Here is a 22,668-nt window from a genome sequence, read left to right as displayed (position 1 = left end):
GTTTGATCACAGTAGGAGTAACATAATAGCAGTTTCAGTTTCATGAAACATATTAAAGAAAAGCTTTGGCTTGTATGTAATACATAAAAGGAAGAGAAAACTGGAACAAGGAGTCACTTTTTAACAAGTACACATGGTGATCTAAGTAAGAGAGTTTTGAAAGGGATTCTGAAGTTGTCACTTAGCTTAGTGTGATGCAGAAAATCCCTTTTTTGGGAGACTTCCATGAAAATTTGAATGACATAGATTAAAAATGTGAAGATGTTTTTTCGAACATGTTCTGAAGTAAAAAATAGAAACTGTCTTTGAACTCAAATGACATATGCTGGCCTGTAGAGAGAGGGCAATAAAAGCAGTAAAAGATAGTATCTCTCTTGTGGCATAGCGGAAGGAAAGACTAATTGGAAAACTAAAGCTTGAGTACTGCACAAAGAATAAATTTTCAGTTGCAGATTGAGTTTTTAGATGGGGAGCAAGTGAATGTGTGCATTAAGGAAAAGTAATTATTTAGAGTAGTTGTCTCAAGTGATTTTGGTTTTAGTGTCTGCCATGGATTTATTTAACAAATTCTACTTGCACTTAACTTTATTGGGTCAGAAAGAAAATACTGCATTACTTTTTATGTCAAAAGTATTGTTGTACTTATGAGATTTAAAGACTGTATTGATCCTTTGACATGAATCTAGAGTTAATATAATTTGTAACTGCAGCTGTGGAAATGTCCAATCATCATAACAGAATGATTAAATGCAATATTCTACCTATATTTCCTGTTTTTATACAAGTTGAACATAAAAGAGATAACATGTTTTTCCCAGGGTATTTGAAAAATGTTCTGCAAAAAGCTACTTAGAATTCAGTTCTTTTAATCCTTTCCTGCCCCCTCTTTCTAGCTGGTTTGGGGACAGAAGGCTTTGTTTGTGGAGTTATAGTTATCTCCAGAAGAAACTGCAAGTGACAGAGCAATCTGTTACCTGATATCAACTCTGTCTGCTGTGGCTAAAGCTTACTGCCGTCTGATGAATCTCTGGGCCGTGGGATGTGTTCCTGATTATTTTCTTGTACTATCAAAACTATCCCAAATTCTCACATTCTTCTTCCAGGGAAGATGATGCAGAGGCAAGGGCTAAGTCTGTGTTTAAGAAATGATCACTAATAAACATTTTGCTTTGTCAACCTGCATCCTATAGCAGGCTAATACCAGACTATTCTTCAGAAACCTGCTCTCACTGTATCTACCTGCACCTTGACAGTGGCAGTATTAGAATTTTGCCTGCAGACAAGGGAGCTTAGTACTGGGGGACTGATAAACTCCTCTGTGTCGTTATCAACTGTCTCATGTTTTGTGGTCATTAAATGTGAAGTTGTTATATGCAAAACAGAGAATAACATATTTCAATATTTAGAATTGATTTAGTGTCATGTAGAACCAGAAATAAAGCTGAGGTAGGAAACTCTTAACTGGCAGTGCAGTTCAGTTTCAGGAATTCCAATCTGGTACCATCACAGAGATTCCCTGAACTATCTGTGAATTGTATTCTTCCTCTGAACTTGTAATTCTTTATAAAATGAAGATTTCTGCACCTTCATGTCACAATCATATTTTTCTTCTTCAATGAGTATTCAGATACTATTTTTAGGACTTGCTTTATAAAAATTATTCCAAGGACTTTATAATTTGAATATACGTTACTAGGCTGGGAATAAGGCAGTGGATAATTCTTCTGCTTTCATTATTTATTACTTTCACACTGTTGTTAAATAGAGTCACAAAGATCACAGTGGTGAAGGAAAAAAAAGACATAAATATTACATCAAACATAGAACGGACTTCTGTATTTGTAGATTTCTGTAGCATCGATTTTTACTTTACATCTTTGTATTTTGTTTCTTGTATACATGGAGTATATTCTTATAAAATAATTAATTACTCAAAAAATGTAATTGTGGTTCGAGTTATTTTTTTATAAGACATTCAATCGTATGTGAGATATATTTACAAAACTGAAAATACATCTAATTATTTTTGCTAGGTCTTTCTGTTCTGTGGCTTTCATTTTATTGCTTCAAAAGGACAATTAGTTACAAATTAGATGTAAATACTAAAAGATATAGTGCGATAAAGAAATTAAATCAACAGTACAGTGTAACACAACTGAGAAAAAATGTCTCAAGCTGCTTGTTTTAAAAAATACAGTAGATATTGAATCTGCACCTCAGTAATTTAGTTATCTACATATGGTAATGTTGATTTTGAGCTATTACCTTTTGAATAGGTAACAGAAATGATCAATTTTAAAGGAGTTGACAGACTAATGAAAAGGACTGTACAGTAACACCTAGTTTAAAAGTATATGCAGAGACTTGTGGATTTTAATTTGTAGTTTAAGTTTTAGCTATAGAAAAAATTAAAGTTTACAGTTCATTAGTAATTGCATTCTTCAAAAAAAATTGTGTTAATCAGAAGGGACTCCTTTCTGATGGAAAAATTTCCTACTTGAATATCCTTCATAATATCATCATCACAACCTGGAACAAAAGTGTTCCAGCTATGAAGGCTACATTTGATCAGCCAGATAGGCCTCACATCCTCAGTTGAGCCGATGGGAGTTGTACACTCGTTTCACTGAGATACTTGTTTCTTGTCTTCCAAAATTTTCAGCTTGTAAAATGAGAATCCTTATTGTGAAAATTATTGCATCTTTTTGGCTGTCAAATCAGTCAAGGAAAGGTAAAGGTATTTCTGTTTTCTAATTTTAGAGTGAATAATTTTCTGAATGATCTAATGAAATATGGATAGGTTGAAACTGTCTTTTGCTGAGAGAAAGTGTTGCTTATTTGCTTGTATAACCAACCAATTAGACTACTGTCAGTCATATTTTCAGAAACTTGGAGGAAATTAAATGTCTTACTACACTTCTCTTGTCTCTTAGGTTTGACTCGGATACAACAGAGCTCCATAGCTGGATGACCCGCTCAGAAGCAGTGCTTCAGAGTCCTGAGTTTGCAATGTATCGAAAAGAAGGCAATCTCTCAGATCTCAGAGAAAGAGTCAATGTAGGAGAAAATATTTGTATATACGTCTGCTAGTTTCTATTAGCTTGTTAAGTACTAATTTCAAAGTCCGGGTTTAAACAAATTCCGATGTAGCCTGACAGGCATTCATAAGTCCAGGAGAAATTTAGAAGTGCTCGTGTTTCAGTGAATTTCAGATTTTGGCACGAAAATTGCTAAACAGGTTTTCTGAATACAGAGATTTTTTAATTATTATTATTCATACATACTCATATTTAATTAAGCTATTCTAGATGAATGAAAGTCTTTGGTAAGGTTGAGTCAAGGCCTATATTTTCTTAAATATTCATCATCATTCTGTAGTAACAACTTAATTTGATATTATGCATGCATGAATTGAAGGATGTGACAAATGTCATCATTTAGTTGATGCTAAAGAAAATTTGTATCTAATTGTTTTTACAATGCTGTAAAATATATCTAAAAATCACCAGTCCTTTTTTTTAACGATTCTGCACTGCTTAAGGAGTATTCACACACTGAATTTAGGTCTATTACAAATTTTCCTCCATATTTATTTTGTGTAGATTGGTGCAAAAATGCCTGTCTTTTCTGAGTAAGAGGAAGGGAAGTTCTTTTTATAATTACCTTGCATAGTTTCATGGTATATAATAGAACATCATTAAAATATGTGGTGATACATACTCTTAGAAGACAAAGAAATTAAACAGTTAATGTGTTATTTTTGCTGTCGTTTTTTCTATCTGCTTGTCCATCATAAATCAGATATGATAAGATGGAGAAACAATGTTGTAACTGTAAATTCACATTTAAAAAAATTCCTATTAAATCATAGTTTTCTTGCAACAACTTTAATTGAAAATATAAATTTATGAAAAATTAATGGAATATGCAGAGATTTTTATGGATTCAAGTGTTTCCATACTGAGGTAATAGGATTCATCTAATACATGAATAGATACAAATTTAATTTTCTGAGTGCTTAAGTCTTCATTGTAGGTAAAATTAAAAAAAGAAACAAAGAAAAAAATGCTCTTATCTAGCCTTTATATATTTTCATTTTGAGAAACATAATTACAAGGATGGCAAACTAGTTTATCTTAATCTACATGTTGTACTGGATACCTGCACTGTCGAATTTCCATAACCAATGTGATATTCCACCTCTTAGTTTCTAAGACTTTACAAAAGCTTTAGAGGATCCAGGAGACACAGTTCATCTTCCTCCTTCTTTCCTTTTTTGCTTCGAAGGAGGTGGTGATCACTGCAAGTAAAGTGGTGGAAGCAGGTGAACCACAAGCCCTTGTTTGCTCCCAGCTGGAGTTTACAGCAGATCTTGCCTTACCTTTATTGATGCCGAGGAAGAACTCTGGGGCTGTGAGGCTTACTACCTACCACATTTTTTTTCCAGATCTTGTTTAGGCTGGTGAAAATATAAATAATACTGGAAGAAGAGGGAGGAAAAAGATGTGTGGGATATGACTAACGCATGGGCATTTTAAGTTTGAATTCAAGACAGAGATGGCAAGTGATGTTTCAGATGTTTCTTTTGACTTCTTTGGAAACTGAATAACTGAATGAATAAGAAGCCAATTTCTAGCTTCCTTACTGAAAAGCCATGCAGAAAAGGATCTGCTTTGTATTAAGAAGGGACTGAGACAAACCAGTAGCTTTAAATAGAAATAAAAGAAATGAACAAGATCCTTCATCAACATTGAAAATATTTTCAAAGACCAAGACCAGTTTCGATTTCATAGAATATCACTGCTTGTAAAATGAACATTTTATTGAGAAAATGTTACATGTAGATGTTTCTAGAACATGTATTAATTTGATAGAGACAACTCTGAAAGATGATACTTGACAAGTGCTACACAGATTCTCTGTTGAATGGTTTTCAGTTAATGGAAGTTTTTGTACATGCTTTTCAAAAAGAAAAAAAAAAGAGCAGATTTTAAGGCTTGTCCTGACCTGACTTTTTCTGATCTGATCTCTGTCTGCATCCATAAAACAAGTAGCCAAGGCAGAAGGTAGTGTCCAGTTCATTGATTTGAACAGTTTGTCACTTGTTAACATTTTTTGTTTCTAATTCCCTTAAAGTGAGATTCAAATCATGGAAAATAAGATAGTGTGGGGTTTAATTTATTATAATCTCTAGTACAGTTAGAGAAGACATCTAAAAAAAAAGATGAAATATTGAAAAGGGGAATACACGTTAGCAAAAATTGAATAAGGCTGTATTGTACTGACATACATAGTCATACCTCAATGTTGTACTTATATATGCATGCATGTGATCACCTACACATGCATGCAGAAGTCTCATTTTGCCCTTATTGTCTGTCATTTAGTTTTCCCCCTATATGACAATGTATATACTGGCATAGCACAGGACATGGGTGCTTGACTGATGTCAGATCTACCATGTATTGCCCATCACAGTAGGTGCTGAGCCCCCTAGGACTTTTTCCTAATAACTTTCTTTGCTGCTATTCTTTTGAGGACAGGTTAGTAGTTGGGTGATTTTTTTTTTCTTTCTTCTTGTGGCAACTTGCTCCTACTCAGCATTCTTCTTTGATGAGGGCTCACTTCCATATAATATGTTGGAAGTGCATCTGCTGCATGATGAAGGAACCCAGGCCAGAAACGACAGCCACAAGGGAAGCTCTTTTGTCACCATTGATGATTCATCAGGTTCAAAATCCTGATCCCATTCCAGCTCAGAGAAGGCCTGGGGGAGATGGAGCCAAAAGCAGGCTGTATGAAATGCGCTGTGTTTGCTTAGCCAGCTGCTCTTCAGATACTGGCAGGAAGTTAGCCTTTGGCAGACGTGAATATATTAGACATGCACAAAAAGTCCACTCCTCTGTCTACAGAGATTAGAAACTGTTTATAGTCTTTCCCTGCTACAAAAGATAGACATTTGCTTTACCTGGCCAGGGAGACAAGATATCATAACTGCAGAAGTTTCATTGTGGATCAACCATACTACTCCTAAATAATGACAACACCCAAACATTAATGAGCTGCATCACACTGTTTACATTTTCCAGATTCTACATATTTTTTGCTAAAAACAGACCTAACAATTACAGACTGGTTTTGGAGTTTTTTTGTAAGCCCTAAAGAGCTTTTAATATGGCAAGGCAGATGCAAAAACTAAAACTTGCTAGATATAAAATCCTGCTTCATAGTAAATCAGATTTGAGATTATACAAAAATAAATGAGCAGTAAAGGACATTTTGGTTAGCTAAGAAGAAGCACTTAAAAATTCAGAATCAAAGGTAAAGATATAAGGAACAGATGTAAGGGAAAAATGTCAGATATCGTAGACAATTCCATTTATTCTCTTGGCATTTCAAAAAAACCCATTCTTGTTTGTTTGCTTTGGTTTAGTGACCTTTTTCATACACGCTTTTTTGGGCCCTGGATATGTGAAAGCTGAATCACTTTCAGAGCCAGTGATGATAACGTTGTCATCTTCTGGCCTCAGGGGTAATTGGTCAGAGTCACAGGAGGTCAGGGAGTACGGCTACCAAGCATCCTTTCACAGAGCTCTGGAAGTAGGATGTTGATTAGACATGAATAACATCTGAATTCCTTGGACCATCAGTGTTTTCTAGGTTATAAAGTCATTAACTGCCAACTAAAATCTCAAGGTCAAATAACACACTTGGTGGTGTGAAAATAGCCTCTTCACCTTTGGCTAGTATTTAGCTAAAGGTGATTTTTTAGTGATTTTTAATCAGTTAAAACCAAGCTATTATGCATTTGCATTGCTAGTTACAAAATAGTCCAAAACAGAATTAGTCCCAGTTGTGACAAAAGCCTCTAAAGGTAACTTTTTTCCTCATATTGGTGTTATTTTTTCTGAAAGATCTTTTACAGAAAACAAAGGATAAAGAAACAGAAAGTTATATATTTGGAAATATTTTGAAATGAGTTTGTCAGTACCACAACTTTTCATCAGATAGGAGTGTTGATTACAATGTACAGAACTGAGGAGTTTCGGAACTTCACAAACCCCTTCAAACTGATCTCAGCTTACTTGTGGCACGAATGAAACTGAGTCAAGAGTATGATTCCTTTCAGTAAAGGAAAATATTAGCAAAACAAATCCCAAGAGATAAATGAGAGGTGTTTCGAGGCACTTTACACATGCTTATGGAAGTCCTTCTTTTGTCGGTCTTAAAAATATGAGACACAGTTTCAAGGTTCGGCAAACAATGTCAATGTGTACAGAGTAATGGCAGGACTATGAGATTAGTGCTGTAACTAGACTGAACTTTTGCTATTGTCCCCAGATTAAGTAATTTGTCTCTGTGTGAGGAACAAATGGATAGACCTTTGGCTAGCATTGTTCTTTCTATGCGTAAGCATATGCCTTCTTGTAACCTGCATTAGATCGTCATTTTTCATAATATGTGGCAATTACATATAAATGAATGGAGTAGTTGATAAAAAGTTTGATATGTAGCAAATTTTCATGTTTATTTAAAGGCTTAATATATAGGGCTTATATTTCCTATCAGGCCATGGAAACTAATCTTTCAGATGGAGTTGGACATTTCTCCATATTTTTCCGTACACAGAGCATACTAGTGGACACTGACAGGTTCACTGCCATAGGCTTCCATGTCATATCATTTTTATATTTCAAAATGCTATTTTTTAATATATTTTAGGATTTTTTTTAATGCTTCATTTGTACTCAGTACAGTTGCATACATGATAATTACACAGCTGGCGTTACAGACAGAATAAAATTATTTTCAGTGTATTTTAGTGTTTTAATGAGTCTTTTGACTTGTGTTTAGACTCATGCTAATTATACCTGGCTTTATAGATACAGTAGTAGCAATTGTAAGGAATATTTTCCTCAAAAAAAGTCAAGCCACACAGAATGTACCTTAACTGTGAAAATAAACAAGGTGACCCTACCGTTCTATGATTGAGCAGCCTAGCAGGGTCAGCCAGACTGAGAAACTGTAGCCAGGGCTGTGCATTGTCTTTCAGTACACGTCATGTAGAATTTGAGGTGGCATATTGTTTGGTGTGTGTGTATCTCCTGTGGTAAATTGAATGACTTTTGGTTATAGGAGACTGTTGATCAGGATCTCTGATAGATAAGTAGTCTCTTTCATTTTTTATATCAGACTTGACAGTGGCCCCATGCTGCTTCTTTGAACTTTGATTTAGAGCTTCTGAATAGTACCTGAATTATACAGCTGTTTTAGTTTAAAATCAATGGAGTAACTTCACGATGTTAATTACGAGACAGTGTTGAGGGTCTGTCAGGTCTAAAATGATTTTAATTTCCATCTGTATTACAACCAACCCCAAACGAAATTAGAAACTTAGTTTCCTAATGTATCCTGAAACTTTAGCAGCTAACCTTTTCCAGCCATTACCAGCTTCCTGAGAGCTAGCCTGAACATGACAAGAAATTTTTGAGTGCAGAAAGATGAATTGAGATAAACGGATACAATACATAACTAAAAGCATGTGTTAATTCTGCAGTTAACTCTTATTCTTAGAAACTCGTATATGGATGTCTGCTGTGTATTTTCATATAAGCATTAGAGATCTGCTTTAATATTTTACAGAGATTATTTTCTAATAGGCAATCAATGGCATACAGGTTCAATACTACAGTATGTTATGAAATCCTGTAATGTGATCAGCATGCTCAGTTCTTGCTGTCATCATGACAAATGAGAAAATATTTTTTTCCACAAGGAGTTTCTGTTGAACAAATATTTGTATTTTGAAATATTAGGCTTTGAATAGCTCTTAATTTGTATGTCTTGTTTGTCTGTAAAATACTGTCGTGTATCATTTGTCAACTCTTGAGTTCAGATTCTGTTTCTCTATTTGACTTTATGACTGACTGCCTTCCTGATAGCATGTGGTATTTGCTGTTTTCATTTCAAGTCAGGAGACTGGCAGAGCAAAATGACAGGTTAAATGGTGTCAAGAAATCAGAAGACATCCCTGAGATTAATTACTTTCTTCTTCAAAATCCCTCTGTTGATATACTCACCTTTCATGTCATGCTGCAGGCCATCCAGCGAGAAAAGCCTGAGAAGTACAGAAAACTGCAAGATGCCAGCAGATCAGCTGAGGCCCTGGTGGAACAGATGGTGAATGGTAATTACATGGGAGTTGATTTAGATAATCTTCTTAGGGATTTGATAAATGCAGAGGTTCATATTTATTACAAGAATTATATTAGCAAATACCGTCTAAATGGAACAGTAAAATAATATTGCCTTTTATTTCTTTTAATATTTCTGAACGTTAAATCTGTTAATTAGGAAAGAGGAAAAAATTGTACCACTTTAGTACCATGAAAAGAAATGTGTGTAAAAGTTGCTCACAGTAATGAACTGTATATTAACAATCTGTTCAGAGACTCAAGTTGTAAGCTTATTTTCTGAGTATCCTAAGCTTTTGAAGGTACATTAACTCATATGAGTTAGAAAACTCTGAAGATATTACTCTGAACAGGTTGAAAAAAGTGCTTTCTGACTGATACAATATATGTTTTGTAATATATGCGTTGGTGTAATGTACTGTATTGTAGAAAATACAACATTTTATTGAGTTTTGGAAGTTTTTTTGGCATTTGGCTTTTCAAAGATAATAATTGTCAAAGCGTATACAACTCAAAAAAAATCTTTGTAAAGGGGATTAAAATCTTTTTAATTTTTATTCTTAATTTTTTTTATTTAGAAAAAATCTTATGTCATTCATTTGAACTTTTAGATATTAAGGGAAAAAGAAAAAAACAACAAAAATGAGATGGAAGTAAAATTGTAAGTCATTGTCCTTGATATAAAGAATGTCTGACTTTACAATAAAATAATAAACACAGGTCAACATCTGTCATACATACTGATATAATTATCAGAAATATAAATGTTGAATGAACTGAATTTGAGAATGTACATTCCATATTAAATTGTTATAATTAAGAACCAAGCATTTAATTTCTAAAAATTAAATGCTTTGAGTTTGAGATAGTAACTGGCCAAGCTAAACAAATTTGATGGAATCCTAAGATTATCTTATTTTTAATGTGACCATATTTCATGTGTGGGGCATATTTAATTACCATTATTGTAGTAACTTTTTCAAGGATTCCCTTCCCAGGCTTACTGAATAGACTGAAGTGAGTCTGGTAATATTTGCATCCTCTGAAATAATTTGGGAAGTTTTCCAAGACTGATTATGTAAAAAATGTGGTCAAATTCTTTGGATTAGTTTTTTACCTAGGAGAACTGGTAGTACAGGATTTTTAAGGCAATATTTTCAATTTCTGTGATGGTTGTTATTTTAGGTGGAATCTGTCTAGGGAACATTTATCACTACCTCACTCTTCCTTTGGCCAAATGCAGACGTTGCACCTCAAGAATTTGAGCTTCAATTTCTTTAGATTATATAGTACTGTCTGGTGACTAATTTCAATTTTATTTGCAGAACTTGCTAGCACATGATGTATTACTTTTCCCATACTGTATTATTTACCATGTCTATTATCAAGTAGATTAACATTCCATCTTAAATATTCTTACATGGATTTAACTGAAGGTTCTCTCTTTTTTCCATGGACCTATGCTTCTTCATGGTTTATGACTGTTCTGATCTCAACTGTGGCTAGATGTGTATATAAATATTTCCAATATCACTCAAATCCCACCTTCTTTAGGAAGCACCTGTTCCAGTTAGGATGCAAGCAAGGGTAGACTAGCTAAGATAAAATTATTTAATCTGTTTCCTATCAACTACACTGAGCCATGTATTTTGACAGACTTGGCAGCATGAGAATGCTAGAAAGGATGTCAGCTTCAATGCTTGTGAGAGTGAAGATTCTTTTTTATCGTGATTTTAGGGAAGAAACAATTCTTTTGAAACAGAAGCAGTTTCTTTGGACTTGAAGCCTAAAATGTTTATGGGACTTTCAGCTACTCTAGTGCTGCAAATGCAATTTGAAGAACAGTGTACAAAATACTTCAATAATGCAGTAATTACCACCAGGTGAAAGTAGTTGAGAGTAGAATTCAGTAATTAACATTGGTTGAGGAGAATTGTAAGATGATTTTAACAAAGAATTTGCAAATTAAATATCTTACCAGTTGTTCAAAAATATGCTCTGAATGTAGAGGAAGTTAACTGTCACGTTCAGCCTTTCTACTTTTAAATACAACAATTTTTTTTTTTCTTCCAAATTATTATGATCTAATGCAATTAAAATTAATGGATTTATTTCTAAATTGATATTGAACTAAAAGCTAGGTAAAAAATGTAACTCAGCTTTAAACCTGTCAAACTGTAATGAACAGTTTCCCCAGTAATTCAACTAAGTTTCTATAGTCTTTATGTGGCTTGTGGAAATTATTTTAAAACATATGCTCTTCATCTCTATTTTTTTTTCTTGTTGTTGATCCTTGTTGTTGATTACTGGATTCACTAAGAACAAGGTGAAAGGTTATAGCATAGGAAAGTTTTGCTAAATCTCCAAAATAAGATTCAGCAGAGCAGACAGACTATGAACCAATAACTGTTAAACTCTTAAGTTTTCAATAAAGCTATCACTAAATTCTTGTAGTTCACTCTGGTGGATTATAAGAGAGAATTTAGAATGATAGTGAGTCTTGTTATATCATTTATATTTATTTTCTTGCTTTTATTTTCACAGTGATAGGAGGGTGAAAAGTAAAAAAAAAAAAAAAAAAAAAAGAGAATTTCAGTTCTGGAGAAAATTTAATTGTTTTATTTAGAGTTTCATTTATTTGTTCTTTAGCACAGAGAAAAATAGTTTGAGGAACTGCACTTGAGTGATTTCAAACATTGTCAGCAAAGAATAAATGACGTCTCACACAGTGTATTCCTGTGTTTGTAAGTAGTGTGTCCGGACATTACCATCTAAAGGACTTAACCAATCACAGGGGAAAGCATTGATGCTTTTGGTGGATGACTCTTTACCCAACCACCCGTCTTCTACATGGGACATACTCTACTTCTCCTTGTCCATACTTTTAAAGAAGTATTGATTACCATAAATGAAAATCAATGTCTTATGTTTACCAGTGTTTATAGGAAAAAAAATCTGATTTTCTTCACAAAATTCTGTCCTAAAATAGAACAACAAATCTGTTGCTGCATGAATAAAGCAGTTTAACAGTTTGGGCACAACTATTATAGTAGTTTTGAATAAAATTAATAGGGCATCAAAATGAATACTCAGAGAATTTTGATAGGCAGCATTAAAGTGAATACAAATGAATTTGTTGTGGTACAATGCATAATTGTTAAAGGCCACTATTCTCTGGAAGAAATATATTGTTGATGACTATTTCACATATGCTTATGAGTCAAAAGCTATAAAAACAAAGATAACATTACATTATTCTATCATGGAACCATAGCAAATGATAAATGCACTTAAGGTTTATCTCATATTAAGTAACAATTCCAAAGTACTTGCATGTAAGGTGCTGCACAATTAAAAATATTCAGACACAATTTGTTATGTGCAGTACACAAGGTAATAAAATTAATGGGTACACTTCAAATAATTATGTTTCCTCTGGTTACAGTATATTTATTCACTGATTGTATCAGAAGCTTTTAGAATATGGAACATCAAGAGATTATGAACCATTATTCCTGAAATAATATTGTTTTACCAGAGAATAGGGTTTATATTGTTTCTTCTCATGCTTGTCAGCTTTTGGCATGTCCTGATGCCATGAGTGGAACAGAGTAAGGGGACTGATGATAACATTATGGATGAAAGCTGGTGGGTTGCTAAAGATAAAGAAGAAATCAGTACTTCTCACAGAAGTTTCAAATGCTTGATTTTTCACCAATTTAATGACCTAATAAAAGCATTAAAGTAATACCTAGTTGCATCATCTACTCAAATACCTTTTAATTTGTCATTTTCAATGAGATGGAGGACTAGCTTTCTTCAAAATAAGACAAAATTTTGACAAATTTTCCCAAATGACTTCAAGTGCAAATAATGAAAATTTTTTTACATCTTTCAGGAAATGATATACCATATCTGATTGACAACTTTGAGTTACCTGAGCAGATTGTGGACTGAGTTTCATAAATGCATCCTATGGAGATTTTCATATAAGTCTTCCTTTCAGTAGGATATTGTGTTGCCTGATGGAGGTGCACCTCTGCAATCTTTTACCAAACAGGATTCTGGACACTTCAATCTTTTATTGTCCACTTCAGTTACATGGAAGATTTGTTCATCTATGCATTTGTGGAATCACATTTAGACTCAAAGTCTAGATATTAAAGAAAATAATTAAACATATTGGGTATTTTCACATATTTCAACGTTATATTGAAGGACATATAAGTGAAAACAAGAAAAGATTATTAGATTACTCTAGATTTTCATATAAAATAGTCTTCTCTGAATCTTTGAAGAAATATTACAGTGAAAAGTATTGTTATATAAGGAGAATCCAAGGCCGCACTTTCCCTGGTAATCATAATCTTTGCCTGGGGGGAATTTGGAGGCTGTGGCAGCTGAAAAGAGAGGAAAGGAGGAATAAATAAAAGTGATATTTCTGTGACTTATCTGCCAAGTTCATAGACAAATCTTCCAGGTTCAGAGGTGATCATGTACACAGTGGCAAAGATATCTGCTCTCTTTTATAAGTATATAGCGTTTTTATAGTTAAAGTCCCAAGAGGACAGAAGCAATTGTTGAAATAGAGCATAGTTAAAGGCTCATTTTCTACATATGTTCGTTCATGCTGTTGGTAAGATTCAGTATCTATGTCTGGTCGTCTTTGTTGTTGTTGAGACATGCTATGCCATTCAGGTTTATGCTGCATTTTCACATACTACTGTAGCATATTTATTAGCACTTAATAAAATGTAATCATGTATACCACATCTCCAGGTGCAAACACATGCACACAAAATATTAGATAACTGCCGGGTTTTAAGATATGTCAAAATACTGTTTATTTCTTTGTGCTGTAAAATTAATTTTATACCCTTGCTCAACCTTTAAACTGTGCTATGGAGTTTACCAGAGTATAATGTATATGTATAGCCACTCCAGCCACCACAGCTGCCATTATGTCCCAGTACTACTAAGTTTCCAGTCTTTCTGTGTTTTCACTTGTACTTTTTGAAATCGTGTACGATCTGTATCATCTCAGAAGCAGAGCATGTCCAGGGAACTGCTATCAGGTACTACAGTTTGTTTCCATGTGGGCTTTTTCCAACTGACTCTGAGAGGAATAGTCCTGAGCTGAATCTAGAAGAGGATATAGGATTTGACAGAAGTATGATGCTCCACAACAGACAGGATCCCAGATTACCAGTCTCATTTACCATATAGCATGCAATGTAGTCCTTAGAAAATTTCATTACATTTCCAGTACTCTTTTTTTTTTTTTTTTTTTAATTTAAGGCATTTAGCTGTATTTAGGACTCCGTATCCTATGCCCTGCATTCAAAAATTTACTATTTTTTTCCCTGTAAAGAAATTGTCCTGCACATCAGGAGAACAGGTTGCAAACAAGATAGACCTCATTGACAACGTATAAAAAAAATTGGAAGTATAGCACTTGAAGCTTTTTGTCTCATTTCTTTTAAACTATTAGGATTTTTTTAATGGGCCTTTTTTTTTGGGAGGGGGTTATTAATAAAAAAGCCACCCTAAATATGATTATTTTGATAGCTTTATCTTTTACTGTTTGACTGGTGTATATCAAGGTGAGGGTGATATTAAAAATATTCTTAAGCATATAGTGTTACTTAATTGATTGAGAAGTTTATTAATTTTTAGGTCAATAATGGTCCTATTGCTAGGTGTATCATTACATGTCATAGAATGTCACACCAGTAAAACAGGTTAGGGATTACATTTAAACTACTGTAAAATAAATGAGATGCTTAAGTTAATATTTTGAATACAACATGAGTTGAAGTTTTGGAATAATTATAAATGATGTTACTGGAAGACCACTTTGCTTATCTTTGATTTGTATTGCCTTACTTTCATTACAGAGTATATAAAGCTCTTTTACCTTTAAATAGTTGTAAATGGTTGCCTTGTCTTTAATAAGTTAGTTTCCTTTTATGAATTTCAATTTAAGCATTGTTATTCGGTCTAACAATAGACTGAAACAGACAAACTAGATGAGAGAAACCAACCCTGTCTCAAAACAGTAATGGTAGAGACGTGTCACCTGTGGTTTTTTTAGCTTCCAGTCTTTTCTTGTTGTCAGCTTATACTCACTGCTGGATACAGAGGACTGACTTAGATGGAGGTTTGATCTGATCATATGTTTATTCCTTAGTGCTTATGAAATTTCTGAAATAACGTGTAATGTGAAACTGATAGCTTAAATTATCAAAAACATCAAAATAATGGAGGAATATAGCTCCTGTTCATTTAAATCAGTCTTTTTATTAAAAAAATCCAAGAGTCTTGTACATTAAAATCTAATTACACTCCAGATACATTTTTCAAAATCCAGCTGTCAGGCATTTCCTTATTTCTTACAGCAATTTTAATTAGCTCTATATATTGTATCTCTACTTTCTGCTTCATTCTCCTTCTTGTGCTTTAGTACACTTTATAATTCATTCCCATAGCAACAAAAGTACTCTGGCAGCAACTTAAAATAGTTTTGAAATGCTTTCTTCATTAATGTGTAACATCTGTATGTTTATGACTGTTATTTGATGATATATCATTAACTCGATTTATGAGCTCTCAAGTAAAGAAATTTAATTGTTCTATTATTTTACTTCCCCCCCACTTTTCTTTGTGACTTACTTTAAGTGTTGTCTTCTCTTGTTTTCTTTCTAGAGGGTCTGAATGCTGACAACATTAGACAAGCCTCAGAGCAGCTGAAGAGCCGCTGGATTGAGTTCTGTCAGTTGCTGAGTGAAAGACTGGCATGGCTGGAGTACCAAAATAACATCATTGACTTCTACTCCCAGCTGCAACAACTGGAGCAGACGGCAATTACTGCAGAAAACTGGCTGAAAGCACAACCCACACCAGCAACAGATCCTGCTACAGTGAAAACTCAGTTGGAAAAGTGCAAGGTTAGAGATTCTTCTCCAGTTTTTTATGATATTGTTCTTCATAAGTGTTCTAACAATGTGCCAGATTATTACCTACAGTATTTCAGAACAAAAGTGGAAAATGGCAATTATTGAAAATATTTATGTAAGGAAAGAAAAGACTGGTAAAGAAATAGTCAACAGAACCTGGCATATGAATATGTAAAACTTCAACCCAAATATTTAGTTTTTAGATACCTAAAGCTGGGAAACTATGACTCTAAATGCCCTAAATTTGTTTTTTTGGGGGGGCTTTTTTGGCTTTTTTTTTCTTATAAGAGTCTGTCTCTTTGGTTCTTCATTAAGAAACTGGTTTTCATCATCTCTGTCGTGATGATCTGGGACAGAAAATTGTTTTCATGATTTTGACCAAAATTTTGCCAGACTACTTATTACCCTGCATTTCGGTGCTGGGTGGATTGTGTAGTCAGAAGAATATTCTTCCATCATCATATAAAAAAATTACAATAGTTGTTTGCAAACAGTCACACCGATTCACTTATTATTCTCCCTAAATATTTTCACTTGAGCACTGCACCGTCATAGACATTTGTTTATCTCTCTTCCTATAGACAACTCTTTGGGTAGGGATTACTTACAAGGTGATAGTGTTTGACAAGAATCTACTGAGTAGTAGTAATGAATTACAAATTACATTGTGTATTTGTAGAAGTGTGACTTTGTGAAATCTCTTGCTTCAGAAGCTTTCCAACTCAAACAATGTTTGAACCCCAAATTTCAGTCTATGCTATTACTTCTATTTTCAGACATTTCCAAGCTGGCATAGTGCTTACAGGGATTCTCTGCTTCCTTAAAGAAAACTTCTCTTAGAGTAGCTCTGCTATGAATTGTACACTTTGATTTGCTCATTTCTTTTTAATTGGTAGTTGCAAGTGTCACAGTGTGTACAAGGTCTTTTGAAAGTATAATAACACAACCTCATTGCTCCCTACAGCTTCCTGAGGAGAGGAAGTGGAGAGGGAGGTGCTGATCTCTTCTCCCTGCAATCCAGTGACAGAATGTGTGCCAAAGAAGGTTTAGACCAGACATTAGGAATCATTTCTTTAGCAAGAGTATGATCAAACACTGGAACAGGCTTCTTAGAGAGGTGTTTGATGCCCCAAGCCTATCAGTGTTTGAGACATTTGGACAATGCTCTTAACATGCTTTAACTTTGGTTAGATCTGAACTGGTAGGCAATTGGACTAGATGATCCTTGGATGTCTCTTCCAACTGAAATATTTCCAATTCTATTCTATTCCACTCTATTCTGACCTCAATTTGTAATGCATTAGAGTGGGATTGTTAGAAGTCACTGCGCACCTTTGCTTTTCCTTTTCTCCTTCATTCTATTTAGCCTGTACATATTGTAACAGAAATTAGTCCAAAATTATGTGATGTGTGGAGTTTTTAACTTCCCAGTTCCACATGAGAAAGATAATCCCTAGGCATGGAATTTTATTATACAATCTGTGTCATTTTCTTTGGGCATTACATTACTAGCATAATAACTTCCTGTGAAAGTGACTGTAAACAATGGTTATCAATAATCAGTAGCAGCAGTATTGCTTTCTGAGAAAAGATTAAAAATGTTGAGGTTTTTCTTACAGTAAGTGATGTAGTTGGAAGCAAAACAATTGTGTAATGTGCATTGAAACAGTGGTGATTTTGTGACACTAGTGATTTCATTTGTTGGACAGATATATATTGATGTTTTTTGTTCAAATGTGCAGGATGAAATCATCAGAATGTCCACCCTTCAGCCTCAAATCGAACGGCTAAAGGCTCAAAGTCAAGCACTCAAAGAGAAAGAGCAAGGGCCAGTGTTTCTGGATGCTGACCTTACTGCTTTTACCAACCATTTCAAACAAATACTTGCTGATATGCATGCCAGAGAGAAGCAGCTACAGACCAGTAAGTGTTCATGACAAGTCAATTTGGCTGACTAGCATGCAAAGAACAGGTGTATATTTTATTTTCCCTTACTTTTGTATTTACTTTTGTCATGCTGAACGAGTAGTACAATTTAGATGACTTTTTTTTTTTCCATTGAATTAATCTTTCAGAAATTATTAGTGTGTTGTATATTTTCTATTAATTGGAAAACATGGGAAAGTACACTATTCAGAAGCAAAGGTTATACTCAATGTAGTTTTACCATCAGACCTCTTCTTGTTAGCATGGTTATGGACAGATTCAGTGATTCTTTTGGTAACATACAACTGTCTTCATTTAGTTGGGTTATAAGACAAGGCTGTCTGCCTCTGATAGAGAAGAAAGTGAGTTTAATTAGAAAAGTAAATTTACTCTAGATTTTCATAGAACAGAAGTTTAACTCCATAAAGCTCATCAAACAGACTAGCTACTTTAGGATATCTAGTTTTTCATGATGTGGTAATCTATTCTGATTTGTAACACAGAATATTTGACTGCTATTTATTACATTATTTACGATATTTGTAATAAAATGCAGTTTTTGAAAGCGAGAAAATATTATACCAAAATAGGTTTACTTCATTCCTTATTGAAGATAAGTAGCATGTCGGTGATTACTGTACACTTTCTGTATTTGATTATGAAAATAAAAATAAAATATCAGACAAAAAATATAAATGTTTTTCTCAACAACTAGGAGATATTTGTCCCTTAAATGATATCTCTAAATAATGGTACTGTTTTGAAATTAGACATTATACTAGCTCATTCTAGTGGATCTTCATAGTATCCTCCTAAATTCTTTCACAGAGAGGTTTGGATTTTTTTCAACAATACTGAATTAGTCTACTGCTATAGTTATTTCACACATGTGCACACACACAAACCGAAGCGATGACAATGCACAGAAGAACTGAAGAAATAAGATGCAAGTATGCCGTGGCAAGTGATGAAAGAATGAGCTGTAGAAGTTTACTATTAAGGAGTGTCAAGTATATTCATGACTCTAAAGTCAAGGCATATAATATGCAAGATTTGGAAACTGTTAATGCCACACTGTTTTATACTCAGAAATCAGTTACCATTCCGCCAACAGGAAAATATGGTAAATGTTAACTTTCTAATAATTTCTTCTTTATCTATTTTTGAGTAATTGCTAGTTTTACCTCACCTAATTTTACTATAGCAACACCTTCTGAAATAATCAGTTAGTCCTGTAATAGTGTCCACTGCCTGCATTTAATCCCTTGAAGAAACTTTGGTAAAGTTCTTCCTGGCTGTAGCTGTTCATGTCCCCATCCATGCTACAGTATGTTCCTCCAGTGCCCTGGTCAGCTGCAGATGCAACTGTGCTCAGGTGGCAGCATTGAACAGACTAGACTCTTCTAAACTGCTAGAGAGCAGAAGTCCATGAAACAATATTTTATGGAGTCCTGGTTAGTTATCATTTCACGTGGCTGCTGTGCCACTTCATCTGAAATGGTGCAACTGTCAAGATGAGACTGGTATTACAGTACCTACCTGTAGTGATATTTTAAGTGACATTGTTACATCAATTGTATTTTATCTTCAGAAATTTTATACGATTTTATCCAAAGTACTATCATCTGTACATAAGTCTGCTGTAGATATAAATGATCATGCTTGGGATACTGTGTTATGTCTAATTCCGTTTCAGGAAAATCTTACAAATAAGAAAATATTTTAAAAATCCACAGCTAAAGCATAGAAAATTTATCTCTTTGAGTCTGAGTTTCTTCTGCCTTCTTCAATGATTATTTTTCTTCTGTTGTACAGGCTGAGAAGAGGCCATATCCTGTGTCTTTATTTTCGCCTTACTTTAAAATATTGAAATATTGAAGTCTTACTAGATTATTTTAGATATTTCCATCTTTTATTTACATAAATTATTTGTAATTCATTTTCATCTAGAGATAGAAAAAATTCCCAAAGACTGAATGCTACTTTGCGGATAATATATGCTGCTTTTCAGTTCCCTATAACCTACATGTGCTAGAGATTTTTGGATTCGTCATTAGAGGGTTTTTATGTTAAAAGGATTTTTAATTTATCTATTAGGGTTTTTTTAGTTGATTAGTTGGGGTTTTTTTTTTAGTGTTCCATTAATCCATTATTTCTTGTGATAGATAAGGGTATTTAGCTATTCTGCTTTCCAAGGGAACTTATTTTTCCCCACAAATGTTTTCTCTAGCTCTAGTAGAATGTCTCCCTCAAATATTTTCTTTTGGTTGATGTACACTTTTTTGATGGTAGTGGTGGGTTTGTTTTGAGGGTTTTTTTAGCTTCAAGAATGCTTAATATTTTATCTATACTACACAGTACACTTCTTAATAAAGTAAAAAACTCGGATTTTCTAAAATGTTTTTCTCTATGATTTGATTAGCATTTCCAATTCTAAAACATAATTTAAAGCCAAGTAAAAAAATCTACTTGGTTGAGGTTTTTACTCTTTTGCAATGTTATTTATGAAAAACTCATAAAGTATGAGCTATTATGACCTATTTTCTCTTAAAGAGTGTCTATATATCCATAGGTAATTGGTCCTTTTGAAGATGATGTATCCATCATTCTAGCTCTCTCTTCTCCCCAAATGCATTTAGAGTAATTTCTGCTATATTGAAAAAATAGAGGGAAGACAGTGCTTCAGAAGCATTCTGTAGCATTCAGAAGAGACTGACCTAAATAGTCATGGCATTAATGTGATTTCCCAAGGAAATTCTTAGTTTTATAATTTTCCTGGTGAGAAATGAGGTATTGAAATTTATATTTACTTGTATTGAAATTGACTGCTGCTGTGTCAGAGAGATTTATTTCTAAGCAGCAGCCTGGTCAGTCTCCAATTCCTCCTCAAGCTAGCGAGAGCTTTCAGTCAGTATCACGTAAGTGAATACTCCCTGGTTCAAACTCACTCCCTGGTAACAGCATTCCTCTTGCTCTGTGACTGGACTAAACTCTGTTAAGGTCCTTCTACTTTTTAGTTTTACTGCAATGAGCTCTTAAACAGCTGTGGTCTTCAGTGTGCTAAATATTCTCAATTTTACAAGACCATTCTTCAGAAGGAATTAGATTCTTAGAAAGTTTCTTTCTCTTAGAAAGAGAAAAGTTTTTGTGACAGGTGAAATTGAGAGTATCAGGATGGAGGTGTCAAAGGAAAAATTAATGCTTATTTCCATTTTTCTCTGGCTTATAAATTTATGCACTGTGCACTCCTTTCAAATTCTGATTCTACCTTTGCAGGATCAGTGATTCCCAAAAGCGAAATTATTGTCGTCGTTTTTATTAATGATTATTCTTTAGCCCCACTATTTAGTCCCTGCTTACAGTTACTTTTCTTCCCAAACTGATAGTACAGTATCTTAGAGGGGATTGCATTACATAAAGTTCACACAACTCGATCTTTGCATAATTTTATAAGATGGCAAACCGCTGTAAGAGTGTGATGATCATTTGGAGTTTTAGTCTGTTATTTGTCTGCTTTTGCTTAAACTTTGAGTTGCTAACTTTATTCTGATGCTCTATCGTAGATCTTTAAGACTACTACTTATAAATTACAGTGAAATTGTTATGTATAATAATCTTTCACCAATCATTGCTTACTTGAGGAATAAAAGTTTTAAGCAAGTATCCTCTTTAATTTCATAACTGTAAGTTTTCTTAAAACCTAGGCTATGATTTAGCAGCAATAATCATTGTTATTTGGTTTTGAAGGATAAACTTTGCTTAACTTTCTTTGAACATGCGTTTTAAGCTGAAGATATAACTCAGTAATAAGTAATTTCATTTTTCTTTTCTACCCATTTCCTCCAGTATTTTTTTTTTCTTTTAATAAAGAGTGAAAGGACCTGTGAAATGAAAGCAACCTGTGAAATTCATGTGTATGAAATAATGTCCTCTGTTCTGTAGGTCATTTTATTCTTCTCCTTAGTAATAAAAATGAAAATGTATAAGGATAGGAAATAAAACTATCTTAAAAACTCTGTATCCTTAAAATGTATTTACTATTACATTAGATCTTGTAGAATTGGAAATTTCTTTTCTTATATTTCTTTTAAGAGTTTAATAAAGGAGAGAATTTGGAAGTGTTAAAGCAGTTGCAGAATGTTGATTATGTATTATACAAGATTCCTTGATTCCCTTTTGAGCATTTCCAGTGAAAGATGTTGAAGAAGGGAATCACAGCTTTTATGAAGTCAATGTTAAGACTTTGATAAATATATTCAGGTATTTGTATTACAAAATAAGCAAAGCAAATTCGTAAGAAAATCAACATGGTTTTAAACTGCGGTTACTCCTGAGGAGATTTTAATGGGAAATACATGTTCTGTTCAGTGTAGTTAATTTCAGGGAATAAGTCTTTACTAAAATGATCCCATAGATTATATTTATAGTCTGTCTTTTAATCTTTCACAATGATGTGTTGAACAGTGGGATTTGTCCTGACTATAGGAGATACATATTGCAGTATGGTTTGACAGTTTTTAGGATAATTGCGTTCTCATTTCTTTCTGATTTCTCACTGGAAAATCTGGTCGCAAAAGGAAACTGGGACAAAA

General features: G+C 33.7%; 1 protein-coding gene across 9 annotated transcripts in view; it reads left to right on the top strand.

Annotated features, from left to right (window-relative positions):
* DMD (dystrophin) overlaps positions 1 to 22,668 on the top strand; it is a 1,219,670-nt gene that overhangs the window by 513,247 nt on the left and 683,755 nt on the right. For all 9 annotated transcript variants that reach the window (XM_061999893.1, XM_061999885.1, XM_061999868.1 and 6 more), the window contains exons 17-20: positions 2,934 to 3,057; positions 9,100 to 9,187; positions 15,900 to 16,141; positions 17,893 to 18,073. In XM_061999893.1, the coding sequence (XP_061855877.1) occupies positions 2,934 to 3,057; positions 9,100 to 9,187; positions 15,900 to 16,141; positions 17,893 to 18,073 (635 nt within the window). The remainder of the gene's footprint in view (positions 1 to 2,933; positions 3,058 to 9,099; positions 9,188 to 15,899; positions 16,142 to 17,892; positions 18,074 to 22,668) is intronic.

This window comes from Colius striatus, chromosome 1 (genome assembly GCF_028858725.1).
Source record: "Colius striatus isolate bColStr4 chromosome 1, bColStr4.1.hap1, whole genome shotgun sequence".
Taxonomy (NCBI): Eukaryota; Metazoa; Chordata; class Aves; order Coliiformes; family Coliidae; genus Colius; species Colius striatus.
This window is presented reverse-complemented; position numbering and strand designations above follow the sequence as displayed.